Consider the following 17,092-nt stretch of genomic DNA (forward strand, 5'->3'; position numbering starts at 1 on the left):
TGCATGTAGGTGTAGTTTTTGTTTGGTGCAAGTGCTTTTTTTTTAACACCACTGATGATAAAGTTGCTATGTTGTCGTCATGCCATGACCAATGAGATTTTTCTTAATACCAGTTTTATGGGTTTTGTTTATAAAAGATATGAAAAGTATTTGTTGCTATCTAGTTGTTAATATAATGATTTTACTATCTCACAAACTAGTATACCTCTTAACATTCCTTCCTTATTATTCATTATGTGCCTTTTAAGGCTGTCTTTTTTGCAGATGCTTTTCAGGTAAAAAAGAAAAGGATAAGCTGTTGTGAATAAGCATGTGAGTGAATAAAATGTCTTCTTTTTCATAGCACAAATAAATACCAACCCCCAAAGCTCTTCTCTTTATTTAAAGCCATTATTGGAGTGTAACCTCATTATCACAAGTACAGATAAATAGTAATTTGGTTCAATTTAAAGACTTGGGGAAAACAAACAAAAAAAATAAATCCATAACATTGAAGATACTTTAAAAATACCAGTTTAAAAAAGCTAAAAAGAAAAGCTTTAGTACTTCTCCTGGAGAAAGGTATCTAAGTGTGGGGAGAAGGGAAGGTACACAAGTAAATATATATCAGGTAGGAAACAGAACAGGAACTCCTCCACCATCACTCATTTTCATGGAAGGAAGTTGAGGATGATTCAGTTGCATAGGACAAAGGTAAGACAATATTGAATCAGATACTAATTTTTCAGAATCTGTTTGCAGATTGACCATATGAGTTGTAAAATTAATTGCTACCTTATATTTGCTTGGAGTTATGATCGTGAAACTAGTGAGGAAAAATGCAATAGCCTCCTGGGCCTCTCTCCTCAAAGGAAAACTAGGAAACGCAGAACAGTTCTGAACAAATGCAAAGCACGGAGTATCTCTTAGGAATACATAAATCCACAGTGATTTTAAGGTCATGATGAACTCGAGCTACACTTTTTCTTTCTGTGCTAAAAAAGAATAATAAAATACATTCATTTTGTATATGAAGAATAAGTATTCAAGAACAAAACACACTTTTCTTCCATGTGTACCATTGATCTAAGCTTGCTTTTTTCCCTCACTGATGTTTCCCCATCACCAGAAACTAAATTCCTAGTTTTACATAGGCCTATATAACTACATGGGGACTGATGGCCTAGCTCCTTTAATTCTAATTAAAATTAAACAGATTTCCTCATTCAGAAGCCTTGGCTGGTAGACTTTCTCACAGATTCCAGTCGGCTGGCTTTGCCAGACCCTTGAACATGCAGTCTTCCTCCTCAAGTGTAGTCTTCTGTTTGTACTACTGTGATCACTGACCTCCAGTCTTCATGCAAATATCCTTATTGTTCTTTCAGGAAAAATAAAACCTAAGTGATCTTCAGCCATCTTATTTTTGTTTCTGCTCTTTTTCATTATCTTGTTTCTGTTCTGATTTGACCAAGTGTTTGGGTATTATGAAAACACTGCCATCACTACTGCGATGAATGACATATTGGCATGGGTTAACAGATCTACCCTGGTCATCCCTCGATCTACTGAAAATGCCATGGTAAAAGTTATTTAACTTTTGCTTCATCTGGCTGATTGATCTGCTACACTGAGAGTGCTCCTTTTTAAGGCTCTCCTTTTGTGTTTGAAGATTACATATGTCTTCTTCCAAGTCAAGAATTGCATTCTGTTTATGACAATTTGGGGCAGCAACTTTGTTCCTCTTCGTCTGATGTCATGTAAAAGTAATACCTGAGTATCTGTCAGATGGTTCTTTGCTCATGTGGTGTTGAAAGAGTCAATGTGCATGCTCACAATTTCATCTACCAAAAATGGTATTCTCAGAGCTTTTGCACGGTGTTCATCGCTGCTAAGTTTTGTATCAGTAGAATTATGGCACCTACCCTTTACTTTGTTTGGTTTCTCCATCCGCATCTGCTGCTGATGCTCTGGATTGGATGCTGCTTGACTTGGCAGCTGATTATAAATGTGGTTATGAAGGAAGTGCTGAAGCGTGGCTTCCCTAGAACACTCTGAATCACCTGGGTATTCCACATGGCCATATTTACTGCGTTCTTGGCTATGGCCACCAACAGCTCCTAAGCCGTGTGAAGAAGCAGATTTAACATCATTGCTGTACCCAACAGCACCTTCACTGCAGACTCAGTAAGAGGCAGTGCTGTGACTTGAATTCAAAGACAATTCTGAATGTGACCCACGTTCTTCAAGGAGCTGAGAAACTTCTATAGGATCAAAGTCTTCCTCCAAAGCCAAAGACATGAGTTTATTTTCATCAAAATTATCATCACAGGCCGTTAGGTTTCTAATGTCAGCAGCTGAAAACAGCCCCATCAAATTTGACCAATGATTTGTGATATTAGAGTTTGACTGAGAAAAAGACTTTTGCCTTCGTAGATGTCTTGTTTCTGAATTTGATTGAGTGGGGTAGTCGGTTCTTAACAGCGTGGCATCATGAGGACTGAAACAGTGGCAAAGTGTCTGGGTCAAACTTAACTTATATTGTGGTGTGAGCATGATAGGTCTTGGCCTCTACTAGAAGTAGCAACTTGTATATCTTCCAGTAAACTTGCATAAAAGATGATGGGGGGGGGTGGTTATGGGATCTTTTGTAAAATGAATGCCTCTACATTCCTCACCTACACGGTCTTGATCAATTTATTTTTTAATATTCCACTATTTGAATCTATTAAAGTCAAAAATTTGTATGTTAAACTCTTCTTCTGGCTATCCTGAATACTGTTTCTCATTTGTACACAGCATAACCTGCACTGGCATATGGTAAGAGGAAGCGGGAAGGGTGCAGAACAAAAGTGACTGAAGGGATGGGAGGAGGAGAAGGGCTTGCAAAGGACGGTGTGGGACTGATGAGTGTTAAGAGGTGGAAATGGGACTGTTGCTAAGCATATATCAAACTACAGCCTATGTGTTCATCTGATCTGGTCTAAGAAAAGGTCCTTCTAGGAGGGGCAGTTCTGCTCCTTCCCTGGTAGTGGTTTTGCTGATCATCTGATTCCAGGGTGAGCTGGTTCAAGGTGCTAAACTGTTAGAAAATTAACCTTGTAAAGAAGATAAATAGCTCTCTGGCAGAACTTAACCAGTGAGGACAGTGGTATAAGAAAAGGGCGAAGGAGGACAGGAACGTTAAGGCACTATGGTCATGCTGGCACATTCTCACTGCTTTTTTTTCCACAGTTTATAAAGCTTTTGGGGCTGTGAGCTGCCATGTTAGGCTTAGCTCCTTCTTAACTGAGGTTTATTGTGTTCAGATTTCAACTCAATTCCTTTACTACTCAGTTTGGAGGAAACAACCACCCCAGATCACACCTTCTGTGGATGTCTTTTGGCTTAAATTACTACTCAGCTTTTCTTTAGAAAAATAAAGCTGCTGTATGATCCCTCAGACCTGAAGTCCAGACGATAAACGAGTGCTGCAGTAGCATTAAGGCCCACCTTTTGTGGGTCTGGGTTATAGCTGCCAGGTCCTAGAAATACAAAGCCACTGCACAAGATTATGTCAGGGCACTTGCTGACGAGTAGTCATAAAATACATGGATACAAAAAACTTGAGAATGTAAATACATCAAGTAGGAAGCATATGACACGATTCCTCCATAGCTGAGCATCCCCACTGTGGTGCAGGAAAGGACTTTTCTGACTGCCATTCATTGAACAGACAGTGTAAAAAGCACTTTACACAGAGAAGGAATGATGTACCATAAAGACCAGAATGTCTTAAATTCTCCACTATGCTTACTGGGAGCTCAGGTAAGAGAAGAAAGTCTTGCCTTATTTCTCCTAGGGAGTTACCTTGTACTAGGCCATCTGTAGTCTGTGAGATAGAGCTGGTATTTTCAATTAAGCCCTTGAAAAGAAATATGCTTAGCAAGTTGGCTATTAAAAAAATCCCTCACACTGTAACGACTTGGTACCTGGAAGAAACAAGCAATCAATTTTCAACAGATAGATTGTCACAAGATGGCAGTGCATTAATAGTCTTAAATAAAATATGTAACTGTGTATTGTTATAGCTACATAAAGGCTAGAGCCAAATTCCTTTCCAATTATGAAAAGAACAGAGAAAATGAAACTGATGAACTTCTGAACCCCATTAGTGTGCAATCCGTTACCAAAGCTGAACAGAGGAGGTGGCTAATTTATGGGCTAGGAGGCACTATCCAACCTACAGGTTCCCCAAACGAGGTGTTCCAGAGATAAGCATGAAGTTACATGGAAAACAGTAATGACCCTGAAACACTCCTACAACAAGAAGCCTACGTAGGATGCCCTTGGAGTATTGCAAAAAAGGAATGTAGGGAGTAGCTTCCCAGTTAATGATTGCAGCTATGAGCTGTGGAAGAGGAGGGAGACTCCAATTAAGATAACTGGTTTTTGTGAAGATGGGCACCCAGAAAGTAAACAATATTATCAGAAACCTAGAAGATAAAACAAGAAAACAAAATGGGTTTGCTCCTAATGCTGACTGACCTGATTTGCAGTGAAGATGGGTCTGTTCTTCTTGAGGGTAGTATCCTTGTAAGCACTTGACCTAATATTTATGACAACTGTAATCTTTCACTGCAAATGCTTAATAGCTGCTAGTGCTTAATAACTCAGCGTTGCTCTAGAGAAACATACCGAGAGCTGCTGTATAAATATGAATTGGCATTAGATTTCAGAAAGGGAATTATTAGTTGAATGAATTAAGCTGTCCAGCAGTACCATCCGACTTTGAACACCAGGTAACAGGAAAGACAGGACTTTGTAGCTTTCATATCCCAGACAAGTTACTGGGGAAATTTTTTCAAGTAGAGCCCATGACAGCTGCTGTAAAAGGTGGATAGTAGTGTTTTTAGGTAAGTTTTACTACATTGATTTGCTGATATATTCCCTGGGGTTTTTTTATTATCCAGTAATCACTGACTGTATTCCAGTCTATTGGCAATACAGATGTTTTCTCATTTACCTCTAGCATATTTTCCATCTGTGATGACAGAAGCTGTAAATAGCCCTTCAAGGAGAGAAGGGAATCTACGTGGCTGTGGTTGCTCTGTGACAGAAGAAACAGAAACACTTTGTAAAGCACAGTTATTTTACATAAAAGGAGGTAAAAATCAAAGTCCAAGAGGAAATAGAGCACAGCTCTGTGAAATACTGCTGCTGACTTCTGCCATCAAGTCTTCATCCTGATGGGAGATGTCATGTTGCTAGAACGAGCAGAATAACTCCATGGCAGGAGCATCCCTACTCCACCCCCACAAGAGCAGAACCGGGCTTTCCTCCTCTGTGAAGCTGCACCTACCCACCACTGTGGAGAAATCAAGTATTTTTTTCAAAACCTAGCTGCCCAGGGCAGTGGCAAGAAACCTGGATCCGTTGTTCTTAGCTCTCACAAGGTCTCAAGAGGTTTGAATGCTCTTTTCATTGTAGTTCTCGGAGAGAACAAAATCCAAAGTACAACTGTTTTGGTTTAACATCATTAAGATTACTTCTTTGCCTTCTAGTTACAACACACATGTTAAGATCTGAACAATCCAGTTTCCCAAATGTAATTCTACATCTGAGCATCAAGTCTCGCATAATGGTGAAAGCAGTATAATTTAGCATCCACATCTCAAGTGTTTGTAGGCCCCAAAAAATCATTGCCCACAAACACACCACCTTCATGATGAAGAAGATAAAACCAAATTGAAAAATGATTAGTTGCAAGGGATTTCTGTAAACTTTATAAAACATTTCAAGTACATAAACTATACTGGGGGGGGGCCAATTTTCGAGAGGGTGTACAAGGGCATCATTCACAAAGTACCATCTGAGGTCACTGTTCCTTTCCTGCCCCTGCAAGGGACACTCCAACTGAAAAGAAGCAATCAAATATTCCTTTCAAAACCATTCACTTCATTTCTTTCAGGGCTCTCTTAGTGATAAGACCTATATCCTCCTTCGCTTCCTCTTCACAGTTTTCCCTTCTTCCATTTTTTTCATCATTTACTTGACTTATGCCTTTCTCCTCCTCCTCCTCCTCTTGCAGTTCCAGCTGATTATCTCCTTGGTGTGGACAGCAGTCATCCAAAGCTTCCTGACACGCTTTCATGAGGTCAACATCCTCAAGACACAAATAAAACAGTTCTATTAAGCAACATGCTGTCAAAATTAATCTTTAAAATGCACTTTTTTCATTTTTCTACAGCTATAGCATTTCAAATAAAATATACACTGAGCAGTTCATTCATGTGGATGAACTGACTCTGTGCAGACTTCGGGGGCCGAATGAGGCCGACATCAGTTCAGGAGTACAGACACCGACTCCTCTTTCGGTGCCCAGGCACTGAACCCATCTGCAGTAGAAACGGACATTCATAAACACTGGAAACAAATTCTTCTAAAACAGATACATGACGATGTGATTTCATGGAAAATTTGGGCTATCAGTGTCTTTTGGATGTCATTTCACAGCAACATATCCAAGCCAGATACATACTCAGTGATGGAATCTTAAAATAGGCAATTATGAATGGCTAGTTAGTAAAACCCCTCGCTTTCTCTTTCAGGAAAACAATCACATTAACATGTATTGTAATAGCAGCTCTGCTTCCCCATCACTTCCATGTAGTCATTACCCAGTTCCCATTTATCCAAATGATGTTTTTTTTAATCTCCAGCAATGAAATTGTTCTGATTTAGTGGTCTCAGAAGTATTTTTCAAGTTATTTTTTATCTATAATCATATCAGCAGACTTTTTAAATGTTTATTATAGGGCTGGGGTATTGCTAGGGTAAGAAGGAATCACTGCTAAAGACTTTGCATACTTATATTTAAAAAAAACTTTGATATTTCAGCTTTTATAGGGGAAGTCTGAGCTATTAAAATGTGAAACTTGGTGGAATGGCAGCCAGAAAACCAAGTGGCCACACTGCATTAGTTCCATATATCCCCAGCAAAATGCTGTGGCAGGAGCAGAGAAGACAAGCTCTCAACAGCAGCAAATGTAACGAGTTACTGTTCTGTTCTAAAAATCACAACAAATTTACTTTACAGATTTTATATGAGAGCATAAACTATATAAAAACTGCAGTTGTAATAGTCCTCAAAATGTGTAAGAGATTTTTTTAAATTATTGCTTCATACGAAACACATTAAAAATTAAATGTAAAAAGCTTTAAAAATAGGACTCTGGAGTAAAATTAAATATAATTTGAAAATAAAGTAATAGTAATTTCATTTTTATTAATTCTATTAATTTTTAATTATGAAAATTAATTTTATTTTTTATTTATTTTATTTGTTGGCTTTCCATTTTTCTGGACTTTCTTTTCAAGGATTGGAAGGGAACTTTAGTTTTATAAACAGTCAGACAGATATACAGAGCACTGATCTGTCACTCTGATGTAAGAGGTACTTTCCTTCAATGATACCTAACACAATTTCTAGTTATTAAAAATGATATTCCAATATATTACGTCTTCTTTGTCAGCTGCAGCTGGAAATGACCAGATGACTTGTTATTGCCAAATATGAGAAAACAAATTTACTTTTCTAAATACACACAAAACCCCCCAGTTTTCCTCTATGTAGTAAAACAGCAGGAGAGGGAATTTAGTATACGGGACACTAAGAACATGGTAACTAGCTACTTGCAAACACTTAAATGAGTTCAATACTCACGGGCATGAAGTTAGTCCCATAATTACATGCTCGCAAGATCAGAGCTAGTCTTTAATTTTACAAAGAACCAACTTAATACTTGTCCAATGAACATGATCTATTACCATCCTAATTTATAAAAGTCATCATCATCAAAAGCACATAAGAAGTCAACGACAACTGCTATTAAAGACCTTAAGCAGCTCCTCTTGAGCTGAGTGGCTTGGAAAACTGCTGCTGCTAAGGCAGAGTATTTGGCTCCTGAATAACACAGCAAATTCATTACTCTACCGGCTGATAGAAGAGGCAAATGCAAGGAACAGTTAGAAATGTGGTATCTATAATGTGATGCCTCAAAAAAATAACTGTAAGCACTGGTTTTGAATACAGAAAGTATATGGGTGACGACTCGATGGTTCCTATTAAAATTACCAGGGGTACAAACCTGTTCTACCGCAAGGGAAAAGAAAAGCTTGCGGTAACTTTGTGAAGAGCCCACGATGTGTCCTGCAGATCATCCAAAACGCTCACAGTTCAACTTGCTTATGGTGGAAATCTGCCTGCAGATGATGCTGGTCTGCTGAAGTCTACGATGGAGATGGTCCTTCCCAGCACCACTATGAGGACAACTGAACTTCTGATGTGCCTGATGGGACAGCTCCTTTCTGAAGAGAAACTAAATGCTCCCGCAGCTCGAAGAAATTTGTGGAGACTGTCATGGCTTCAGTTTCTCTGGGAAGTCAAAGACAACTGAATTTTCAGGTCTTTTCCTACCATTATATAGAGCTGTTGACCCTAAGGAGATGGGGAATACTTCTGACCATGAATTTTAGGATTTATCTGGAGTCTGCATTGATTTTTATGTATCTTTTAAGAAAAAATAATGTCTTTGACTATTTTCTCTGCTAAGCCATAGCCAGTGTCTTGGTACCCTTAGTTTCCAGGCCGAGAGCCACCAACTGCACTACAGGATCACATGCCGTTTTGTCCTTCAGAGTCTCCCTCTGATCTTCGCACAAAGCTCCTGCTGTTATGAACGGAGATGCTAGCAGGGGTGTGAGGGAGGCAGGGTCTCACATTTGCTATCATGACCATTCACTGTAGTTTACCAAGGGGAATGTATCATCTCTACTGAATGAGCTTTATAATGCTGCACCGTGTGGCTCTGAAGATTAGTCTTACTACCACCGTTTCTTCCTCTAGCAGATGATATTAAAATATACTCAGGCCTGTTCACACTGATTATTACCGCAATGTTATCCACCCTTTTAAAAAAACCTGTTTTCACCACTACCAGGGCAGTTTCTGAAGGAGCGTGGCCCTGTGACCAGCTTTTCACAACAGTGGTGGTACAGATACAGTGCATGTAAGATTGTTCACAGCACCAATTTCCACATATGGGATCGTTTCAGTGAAACACTCTACATGGAAATCATGTAACACAACCAGAACCTTTTCCCCTTAATTTCTCAGTTTTGGCTTTTAACAAAAATCCCCTGGATTATGCTGTTAAAGATTTACTCTCTGAAATTACACTTCCCACCAGCATGTTAGTCTTTCCCAGTGATGAAGAACAGCTGAAAAATACCGCTCAACAACTGAACACTTCTTCCCTTGCCCATGAATTACTTGTGATTGATTGCTGGGCTACTGCTATGGGGAGAATAGGAGGGGTGCCTCCCCCAGAAACAGCCATATCATGTTTTTGAATATGGCATTTCTTTAAAGATAGCTTAATTTTGCAGTCTGAATATACATCTAATGACAAAAGGGATTAGGTGTAAATATTACTTAGTCAGTACTGCACTGCCACAATTATCATTTCTGTCCTGTTGCTTATTTTGCATTAATGGTAGCAGAAGAAATAGTGATTGAGTTATAGTCATACCACTATGAGCACAAGAGCTAGATCAGGACCACACGTGGTTGGTCTCTGTACAGAGAAAAAGACTGATTTTTGCTGATTGTAGAAGATATATTACCACCAAACCCATTTATTGCAGCAACCTTTCCACTTCTACCACTGGAGGGTGTGGAAGTTCACACCTCCCACAGCAGGCTGTTTCCAAAGGGTAAACCGCAACCCTACCTGAAGACAACCTTCGATTTGTATTTGGAAGGATTTCTGTGCAAGCGCAAGGCAGGAGATTTACACTAAAACTCCCACCGAAAAAAAATAAAATAAAATAAAACCCCAAGTATCTTAAATTCTAGTCTTGCTACTGCCATTTACTAGTTTCAGTTGGGCTAGAGAACACAATCTGAGACTAAGTCTGATTTCCCTTGTAGTTGCAGACTTGTAGGCTGGAGGACTGGGCTCTAACCGTGCATCTGCCCTTTCCCTAAGGTACAACTTACCGCAGGTCAACTATCAGCTTCAGTTTGTCAGTCGTTGGAATATGAAAAATAGTAATTTATGTCAAATCTGCTACTTAAAGTGGTCCAAGAATCAATGTGGAGGTGAGAGCAAGTACGATTTTGTGGGTGGCCTGGCCTACACTTAATTGGAAGGATGCTGCCTGCTCTGGCAAGTTTCCAGAGTTTCTTACAATGTTAAAAATAGAGCCTTTGGTTTCCAATTAAGTACATTGGCGTATTGATCTCAGCATGAATTGGGTGCATTGTACATCAAACTATCCCTCTACATATATCCTTCCTTTGCTTCCTACAGCCATATATTATTTGCTGTCCATAAAACAACGCATAGGGAGCAGAACCTGTAATGATATCAAAATATGAATAGTTCTATCGCGATGCACTGGATGGGTGAACGAGACCCCTCTCTACAAGCAGCAGAAAGCATAAGCAAGCTTGTTTTCAGCTATTGATCAGCATGCAGCTGGCAAAGAGGGCTAAAACTACACAGCTCAGGGCTACAAGTGCACAGAAATATCTGAACTAGCTCTGGAGTAACAGAAACACCTTGCAGCAGCAGAACAGAGCAGACAGGGTGATTTGCCGGGGTGTACAGGCAGCACCAAGAGGCAGGGGGTACCTGCCCCTGGAAAGCTCTGTTTCACTGCAGTCAGACTCTGAGTTATCTCTACAAATATCCCAGCACCGGAGCGAAGGTATATGACCACCATTATTTGCAAAAGGACATAACTTTTTGTGCTGATTACTCATGTATCCTGTTCACATGCTGACTTCTAATGCCTCTACATATACATTCTCTTTATTTTAGTTGTCAAGCTTTAAATCGCTCCATTACTGTCATTAACCTTTGAGATGCTTTTCTGCAAACTTGTGTCCCTTCTCCTTTATTAACTGCACTTGTCTGTAGAACCAGCCCTCTCCTCGCTACTAGCTGATGATCTGCTAGTAGCCTGGTGATCTTTGCCACGTTTTGAATAATTAAGCAGCATTTCCAGAAAATTGTCCCACCAGTAGAAGTTAGGCAAAAGAAATACAGCTTCTAGTAACATAACCAGTAGTTTCACTTTACTACTTTGTAGGATTAAATACGATTAATAATTAAATATAATGATGCATAGCTGTTACCCGACAGCTCTAAGGTTACTGATGTTCCTCCTTGCTTGTGTATTTAAATATGCGATGATAATTATTCTTACCAATTGATATCTACTTAATCTCAGCTAAAAAGCAAAATGTTTCTTGCTGTTTCTCTATATTCATAAAGAGCCCTAAAATATCCTGAAAACACAGGAACAGAAGAGTACTTTATTATTTAAAATGCAGCCAGGGTTTAGAAAGCATGGAGGGTGGAATGGTGGCCAGAGATGCAAAATCTCAAAGTAGCTTTTATGTTATATATGGCTAGGCTTAAAAAAAATCACACTAAACCATGCTTAAGCAATGCAATTGAGCAAATCAAACAGTACATAACTGTGACTCCAAACATGGCACCTGTCAAGTGTCTACAACACATCTACTCTAAATCCTAAAAATACCACCTCGGCTGCAACCAAATGCACACTGTTAAAGGCACTCCCACTTGTTGCTGTGACTTGTTAGCACCTCTCTAACCACATGCATTTTGGAAACAAAAGCATTAGGGCTTTACATGGAATGGCTTAGCTATGTCAGCTATTACAAAACACATATACTTGCGCACTCTACATGTTCAGCATAAACACAGAATTAACACGCAACCTACTCCCCAAATGGAGGCAGAGATGGGTACAAGTTGAAGACACAGACACAAATAGTATCGTCACTAATTTCAGTTAAGACATCAGTTTTCATGCTGAAAGACAGCTCGGTATCCCCATCAAAATGAACTTCTAAAACCACTTCTAAAACATAAACCAAACAGTTTTACACTCCAGCCATTTGGTCCTGTGCTGGTGGTATTTTGCACCAGAAACTAATTTCATCCTAAAAAATGAAAAGGAACTGTTTTCATTCACATCCTATACCAGGAACACCTTTCCTGCTCTCCAGGGGAGAAAAAAAATGCTGGTGTAGGTCAGCCCTACACCACTGACTCACTCTACACCCTTCTTGGCCACTCGTTTGACTTGGCTTTTTCAAAGCCTTGTGCCTGCTGCAGCACACCGTAACAAAAATCAAAATCACAGTCTTTCAAGACAATACATACCTCAAATGTTTGAGGTTCTTCTCTGACCCCACCTCTCTCTGAAACACCATGCGGTCCTTCACACCCTGTCTTATTAAACCTAGGTGAGTTCTGGCTAATGGGTAAGAGCCATCCACGAGCAGGGACCTGGCCCACTTATCTATTTGCAGATATCCCTCCACAGCAATATTGCCATGTCCTAGTGCTCAATGAGTTCAAAAGGAAAAAAAAAAGAATAATTTGAAATATGTTTTGTAAGTTAAGGACACAGCTTCAGTGGGACTGCTCTCAAACAGACTGGAGAAAAGCCTTCAGAAAAAGGTCTACCTGGTTTCTACTTACCTTCACTCTACCAAACTTCTGACACTCACCAAGAAAAAAAAATCCCAACCCCAAAATATTCTCACTCATAAAAATGCATGTAAATACTTCAAGTGATACCCAAAGTCCAGGATGGATTCACCCCCTCCAGTGCTTTAATACTGTGAAACTCTGCCTCTAACAGTGTTCAAAGAACTGTGCTTATACGGGCTTTTACATGACCTGACCCAAACTGCCCTTTCTAAACATGAACCTAGAGACTACAGCACAAATAATACAAATTATCCACTGTGCATCTTCTTCCTTAACTTTTGCAATTCATAAACAATAGCTATGTTATGCTGTTAATTAGAGCAGGTGTTCTTTAAGTGAGCATAGGAATTCAGCTCTTGGGAAGTGCTTCAAAATCTGTTGTAGAGAATGTAATACATCCAGATGTAACAAACTTTGGTTTGGGTGGGAGCAGAGCCTTCCTCCTCTGTCTCACCCTGAGCTGGAGCATGTCCAATGTACGGCATGATGACCCAGCACAGCAACTGCTGCCCTCGTTCAGGTACTGCCTCTTCTGCTGGCATGGGCAGCATCACTGCTTGGGGTTCACACGATTTAGAAAGTGAGAACATTTTTACTGTAAGATTCAGGCCACAGATGAAAAACTGAAGAGCTACATAGTCCATTCCTGCTAATCTAAATAATTCCCCATGTATATTCCGTGAAAGATAAAGAACCCATCCAATTTTTGTACTCCCTTTCTTCAAATGTCTACGTATATATACACACGCATACATGCACACATAGAAATATTGATATACAGAGAGAAAAGGAAAAGATAACCACTGAACCAAGTAGGGCAGCTCTTAAGTCTTGCAAGATCTTCAGCTAAGACACTACTGTATTACAAGCTTCTTGAGACTTTCTCTGTATTTGTGAATACTATTACTACATACATGGGACTGATGCCACACGTTGCATCACTGAGGCCTCACATTTCCCCATACACAGTTTTTAAGGTGCTTTGAAAAACAGGTTTCGTTCATTTTGCATCAACATAACAGCTTTTAGAAGTGTTGTTGGGAGATGTTTACAGTGAGAAGCCTAAGGAAAATGCAGGCTTCGGTTGGCACAGTGGGGCATGGACTGCACCCCAGGTTAGTGCCTGTGGGATGGCTTCTTTCAGAAGAAGAAGATCAGACCTACATCCAGTGCCAGCTGCATGTCTTTTCTGTATTTTTTGTTACTTTTTCTATGCCTAAAACTCCAACATTTACACAGCCACACAGTGTCTCAATTTAGTGTTTTCCTTAAAACACACTGCTTGAGCAATCCAACAATAATTTACAAGCACAGTGGGGAAAAAAAAGCAGACATGCCTAACTTTACCTGTGTGAGTAAGTCAATGTGACCTACTCACATATGGCCTACTTGGTGTGACAAACCTGTGTGAGTAGATTTGAGTAGGACAAAAGAAGGTAGGCACCCATGTTTTCAACAGGAGATGTCGGCATTCAAATAGGTGCTGAGTATACTGTCAGCATTTAAGGAGCAAGTGGTGCTCCCATTACAAATTCTTTCTTAAAAAAATAAGATTGCAATCTGTTTTTTCAGCAAACTGTGAAGAGGAAGACTAGGTGGTCCACAAACACTGTTGTATCTGTGTCGTGGTTTAACCCCAGCCAGCAACTAAACACCATGCAGCCGCTCACTCACTCCCCCCCCCCCCAGTGGGATGGGGGAGAAAATCGGGAAAAGAAGCAAAACCTGTGGGTTGAGATAAGAACGGTTTAATAGAACAGAAAAGAAGAAACTAATAATGATAATGATAACACTAATAAAATGACAACAGCAATAATGAAAGGATTGGAATGTACAAATGATGCGCAGTGCAATTGCTCACCACCCGCCGACCGACACCCAGCCAGTCCCCGAGCGGCGAATCCCTGCCCCCCACTTCCCCGTTCCTATACTGGATGGGACGTCACATGGTATGGAATACACCGTTGGCCAGTTTGGGTCAGGTGCCCTGGCTGTGTCCTGTGCCAACTTCTTGTGCCCCTCCAGCTTTCTCACTGGCTGGGCATGAGAAGCTGAAAAATCCTTGACATTAGTCTAAACACTACTGAGCAACAACTGAAAACATCAGTGTTATCAACATTCTTCGCTCTGAACTCAAAACATAGCACTGTACCAGCTACTAGGAAGACAGTTAACTCTATCCCAGCTGAAACCAGGACAGTATCCACCCCTTATTCTATACCATTGACGTCATGCACAGTTCCCATACCTTTAGTTACATCCTGATCAATCATCACCTTTCCACCCCTTTAAGACATATGAGCAATGATATATATATACGTATACACACACAGAGATATCATTCCTTTAGTTCATGGGTCATGTTCATAAAATGTTCATTGAGTTCATTTAGTTTCCGACTCTGGGCTCCATCTGTCATACCAGTCTTTCTGGGCAGGAGGGATGGTGCAAAGTCCTCTCAGTTGGTAGAGCAGAATTGGGCTTCAGTGCAGTGTGACAAGCAGGTGACATTTGGCGCAGCAGGAGGATGGTGTGCACCGTTGGATTGTTGCATGCTGGAGTCAGTTCTGGTTCCATCACTACTGCGCTTTGCTCAGTTTTATCACAGTTCTTTTCTTGCTTGATCTAAGTGATTCTTACTATAGTACTATGGATATAGCACATAATTATAGTAAGGATAACATACAGGAGCAGGGTTATATAGCAACTAATATACAGTTTCATTCTGGCTGTTCTCACCTAAAATTAAATCCCCTTGAGGCACACATCGGACTTCCCCATCTTTTCGCATCACCCACCAAGTGCACCCAGGCCCTTGAGCAAAAGCAATCCCACGAATGGGTTTACCTTTGCCTGAGGCAGGAGTAACCCAGACTGTCTTCCCTAACATATTTTTTATGTGCACTACAGGGACTTTATCCCCTTCTACAGTATGTAAAAATTCTGACTGGGCAGGGCCACCCCGATTGGCAGATCCTCTGGTGTTGACTAACCAGGTGGCTTTTGCTAAATGTGTATCCCAATGTTTGAAAGTTCCACCCCCCATTGCTCTCAATGTAGTCTTTAACAGTCCATTGTATCGCTCAATTTTCCCAGAGGCTGGTGCATGATAGGGGATATGATACACCCACTCAATGCCATGCTCTTTGGCCCAGGTATCTATGAGGTTGTTTCAGAAATGAGTCCCGTTGTCTGACTCAATTCGTTCTGGGGTGCCATGTCGCCACAAGACTTGCTTTTCTAGGCCCAGGATAGTGTTCCGGGCGGTGGCATGGGGCACAGAATATGTTTCCAGCCATCCAGTGGTTGCTTCCACCATCGTGAGCACATAGCGCTTGCCTTGGCGAGTTTGTGGGAGTGTGATATAGTCAATCTGCCAGGCCTCCCCATATTTATACTTCACCCATTGCATCGCCCTCCATACCAGAGGGGCTTTAACCGCTTGGCTTGCTTAATTGCAGCACATGTTTCACATTCATGGATAACCTGTGCAATAGTGTCCATGGTCAAGTCCACCCCTCGGTCACGAGCCCATCTATATGTTGCATCTCTTCCCTGATGGCCTGAAGCATCATGGGCCCACCGAGCCATAAATAGCTCACCCTTATGTTGCCAGTCCAGGTCCACCTGAGCCACTTCAATCTTGGCAGCCTGATCCACCTGTTGGTTGTTTTGATGTTCTTCAGTGGCCCGACTCTTGGGTATGTGAGCATCTACGTGACATACTTTTACAACCAGATTCTCTAGCCGGGATGCAATATCTTGCCACAGTGCGGCAGCCCAGATGGGTTTACCTCTGCGCTGCCAGTTGCTCTGCTTCCATTGCTGTAGCCACCCCCACAGGGCATTTGCCACCATCCATGAGTCAGTATAGAGATAGAGCACTGGCCACTTTTCTCTTTCAGCAATATCTAGTGCTAGCTGGATGGCTTTCACCTCTGCAAACTGACTCGATTCACCTTCTCCTTCAGCAGTTTCTGCAACTTGTCGTGTAGGACTCCATACGGCAGCTTTCCACCTCCGATGCTTTCCCACGATGCGACAGGATCCGTCAGTGAACAGGGCATATTGCCTTTCATTTTCTGGCAGTTTATTATACAGCGGGGCCTCTTCAGCACGTGCCACCTCCTCCTCTGGCGACATTCCAAAATCTTTGCCTTCTGGCCAGTCCGTGATCACTTCCAAAATTCCTGGGCGACTGGGGTTTCCTATGTGAGCCCGTTGTGTGATCAGTGCAATCCACTTACTCCACGTGGCATCAGTCGCGTGATGTGTAGAGGAGACCCTCCCTTTGAACATCCAGCCCAGCACTGGTAATCGGGGTGCTAAGAGGAGCTGTGTTTCAGTACCAACCACTTCTGAGGCAGCTTGAACTCCTTCATATGCTGCCAACATCTCTTTTTCAGTTGGAGTATAGCGAGCTTCGGATCCCCGATATCCTCGACTCCAAAACCCCAGGGGTCGGCCTCGGGTCTCCCCAGGTGCTTTCTGCCAGAGGCTCCAGGTAGGGCCATTCTCCCCAGCTGCAGTATAGAGCA

At 41.2% G+C, this 17,092-nt stretch overlaps 1 protein-coding gene across 1 annotated transcript; it reads right to left on the bottom strand.

Moving 5' to 3' along the window:
• Nucleotides 1–1,138: 1,138 nt before the first annotated feature.
• Nucleotides 1,139–13,198, bottom strand: NFE2L3 (NFE2 like bZIP transcription factor 3). The gene is given in 11 exon segments (XM_052775789.1): nucleotides 1,139–1,719; nucleotides 1,722–2,508; nucleotides 2,511–2,583; nucleotides 4,560–4,564; nucleotides 4,982–5,065; nucleotides 6,008–6,121; nucleotides 6,263–6,353; nucleotides 7,477–7,496; nucleotides 8,106–8,167; nucleotides 8,592–8,705; nucleotides 13,009–13,198. Coding segments are annotated over 11 exon segments (1,863 nt in total). The 3' UTR covers nucleotides 1,139–1,396.
• Between the last annotated feature and the right edge of the window lie 3,894 nt (nucleotides 13,199–17,092).

The sequence above is a fragment of the Harpia harpyja genome, chromosome 1, assembly GCF_026419915.1.
Source record: "Harpia harpyja isolate bHarHar1 chromosome 1, bHarHar1 primary haplotype, whole genome shotgun sequence".
Classification (NCBI taxonomy): Eukaryota; Metazoa; Chordata; class Aves; order Accipitriformes; family Accipitridae; genus Harpia; species Harpia harpyja.